Raw genomic sequence first — 2,500 nt, 5'->3', positions numbered from 1 at the left:
ATGTAAACTTAAACTCACTATCATGTTTGTCCTGAAGTGCCTTGAGTTGATCTTTCAAGTAAGAACCCACAACCAATGCATTTTCTTGAAGGTTTTCCTTTTCAATCACTTTGAGAACAGCATGACCGGCAGCTGTGCAGACGGGATTACCACCAAAGGTGTTGAAGTAGCATCGTTGAGTCAAGACTCGAGCAATTTCTGGAGTCGTAACCACAGCACCTATTGGTATGCCGTTCCCAGCGCCCTAAAGAGAATGCAATAGATGTCAGTTGAACTCAAGTGAGGTAAGGGGTTAACTAAGAACAATGCACAAGGCTATATAGAGAGTCTTACAGTTTCAGACATGTTCTGAAATCAAACCGATCAATATGCAAAAGCTACTATAATGCCAAGTCTGAAGTACTCAAATATGGCAAAAGTCTCGTAAGAATTTTTCTAGCAAGTCGGTGCCACTTGAGCATGTCAAACCCCAATCCAAATGGAAAACAGGTGCAGGATCCCAGAGAGATATTTATGTGTGAGGAGAGATTAAAAAAAAGAGAGAGATTATTTTGACCCACAACTTAATAAGATTAACTGTTTGGATTGAATTGATGATAAATTGATGCATGTTAATTATAATCACTCCGACTCATGGATTCATTATCAATTTCAACACATACCATAAAGCTAACTGATTAGGTGAAAAGATTGTAAGAGCTAACCTTGGCACTGGTCACTATGTCTGGCACAACTCCATGAGCTTCAAATCCCCAAAAATGGCTTCCTGTTCGAGCAAATCCTGCCTGGACCTCATCAGCTATGAAGAGCCCCCCAGCTTTCTTTATGGTTCTGTAAACAGCAGGCAAATAACCCGGTGCCAGTTCCATTACTCCACCTACTCCCTGCCACAGAAGAACCAGCCAGGGATTTCAGTTAACGGATGTGTGACCAGAGATGAATCAAACATACGCATCAAAATAAGAAGGCATCATAGAATGAGTCGTGGAAGAATCCATATGAAACTGCATACTTGTATGGCTTCCGAGATAAAGCCAGCAACTCTCCCAGAAGTTCCAAAGTCTATGATTTCTTCCACATCTTTGGCGTACTTCTCTCCAGCTGAACCAAATATCCCTCTGTATTGGTCTGGATTCAGTGCATGGTGCATCCCAGTCTGGAAAAATAACTTGAGACTCATGATGATATTTTTATCATTAGCATGATGATAAGATTCCTAAGCAAAATACCGAGCAGTCCTTTCAATCACATCATTCATATATATAACAGATGATGCTTTGTTGTGAAAAAGCTAGTTTTCCAGAATACATGAAGAAGCATAATTGTTTGCATTTATTTTCGTTCCTCACATTATACTCTAGATGATGATGATGATGATAGTGGTGATAATTCAGGCCCTAACATTATATTTACCTGAATAACATTGAATTTCCAGTTACTTTGAGCAGTCGCACCCATTGACCCAGCAGCATTCCCATGGTATGCATTTCTGACTGATATGATATCATGACAACCAGTATAAACTCGAGCAATCATCATGGCAAGTTCATTTGCTTCAGTCCCGGAATTAGTGAAGAAGACGACCTGCAGAGGAGAGTATGGTGTAAGGGTTCAATTTAAGTTGGTGTATGCGCAATATAAACGACCAAGGAGGAGAAGAGAAGACGGGTTGTACGTGCCTTGAGATCTCCAGGAAACTTGGAAGCCAATGCCTCTGCGAAATCTGCGACGGCGTGGTTTAGATATAGAACAGTAGGATGCTGAAGCCGTTTCGTCTGGTTAATTATGGCTTCCACAATATCAGGGTGGCAATGGCCACAGGACACGGTAGCGATACCACCAAACGCATCGAGGTACCGGCGACCATCCTCGTCGAACAAGTACTGCATCTTTCCGTCCACAATGTTCAACTGCAAAGATAGAAACTTTGCCTTAATTGCAGTACAATTTTCTATGATTTCTTGCCCAATCTCAGAGAAAAATGCATCAATTGAAGTTACAATGACATTCTAAATCAAGTATAGAAGAAATAATATTCGAAATTGTTCCTCGAGATCAGAAGTTCCGGAAATTGGGGATTAGGCGAAACGAAATTCTAAAAGAACTCGATTTTTACTCGATTAATTCGTCAGAAAGAACACAAAAAAAAGCCCTTTGATTTTGACCATGTTTTAAATCTTTGGGTGTGAAGGAGAGGAAGGAGGGAAAACGCACGGGATTCTTGTAAAGGTAGGAAATGGAAGGGCTGAGGAACTCCGACCGCTTCCGGACGATCTCCGCCGCCCGCGGCCCGAGGTACGGAGGCGGGGTGTAGTCGAAGGGCGGCATAATGGGAAGCACGGACGCGTCAATTCGGTCGGCCGCCACTGCTGCCGACTGAGAGAGCCTCCGCGAAGGGGGCACAGAAGAATAGAGCCTTCGGAGGAGGAGAACCCTGTGCATTGCCTCCCGACAGCGAGGAAAGGAGGCGCCTTCGGCGACACCGTCGTCGGACTCTGCC

General features: G+C 43.4%; 1 protein-coding gene across 1 annotated transcript in view; it reads right to left on the bottom strand.

Annotated features, from left to right (window-relative positions):
* Positions 1-2,500, bottom strand: part of LOC135644848 (alanine--glyoxylate aminotransferase 2 homolog 3, mitochondrial-like) — a 3,289-nt gene that overhangs the window by 698 nt on the left and 91 nt on the right. Inside the window, exons 1-6 of the mRNA XM_065162772.1 lie at positions 2,215-2,500; positions 1,680-1,910; positions 1,414-1,584; positions 1,013-1,156; positions 705-884; positions 19-244 (exon numbers count right to left, since the gene is read on the bottom strand). The exon at positions 2,215-2,500 is cut by the window's right edge and continues 91 nt beyond it. Of these exons, the coding sequence (XP_065018844.1) occupies positions 19-244; positions 705-884; positions 1,013-1,156; positions 1,414-1,584; positions 1,680-1,910; positions 2,215-2,442 (1,180 nt within the window). The 5' untranslated portion in view covers positions 2,443-2,500. The remainder of the gene's footprint in view (positions 1-18; positions 245-704; positions 885-1,012; positions 1,157-1,413; positions 1,585-1,679; positions 1,911-2,214) is intronic.

The sequence above is a fragment of the Musa acuminata genome, chromosome BXJ3-8 (assembly GCF_036884655.1).
Source record: "Musa acuminata AAA Group cultivar baxijiao chromosome BXJ3-8, Cavendish_Baxijiao_AAA, whole genome shotgun sequence".
Classification (NCBI taxonomy): domain Eukaryota; kingdom Viridiplantae; phylum Streptophyta; class Magnoliopsida; order Zingiberales; family Musaceae; genus Musa; species Musa acuminata.
Note: the sequence above shows the minus strand (reverse complement) of the source record. Positions and strands in the feature narration are given on the sequence as shown.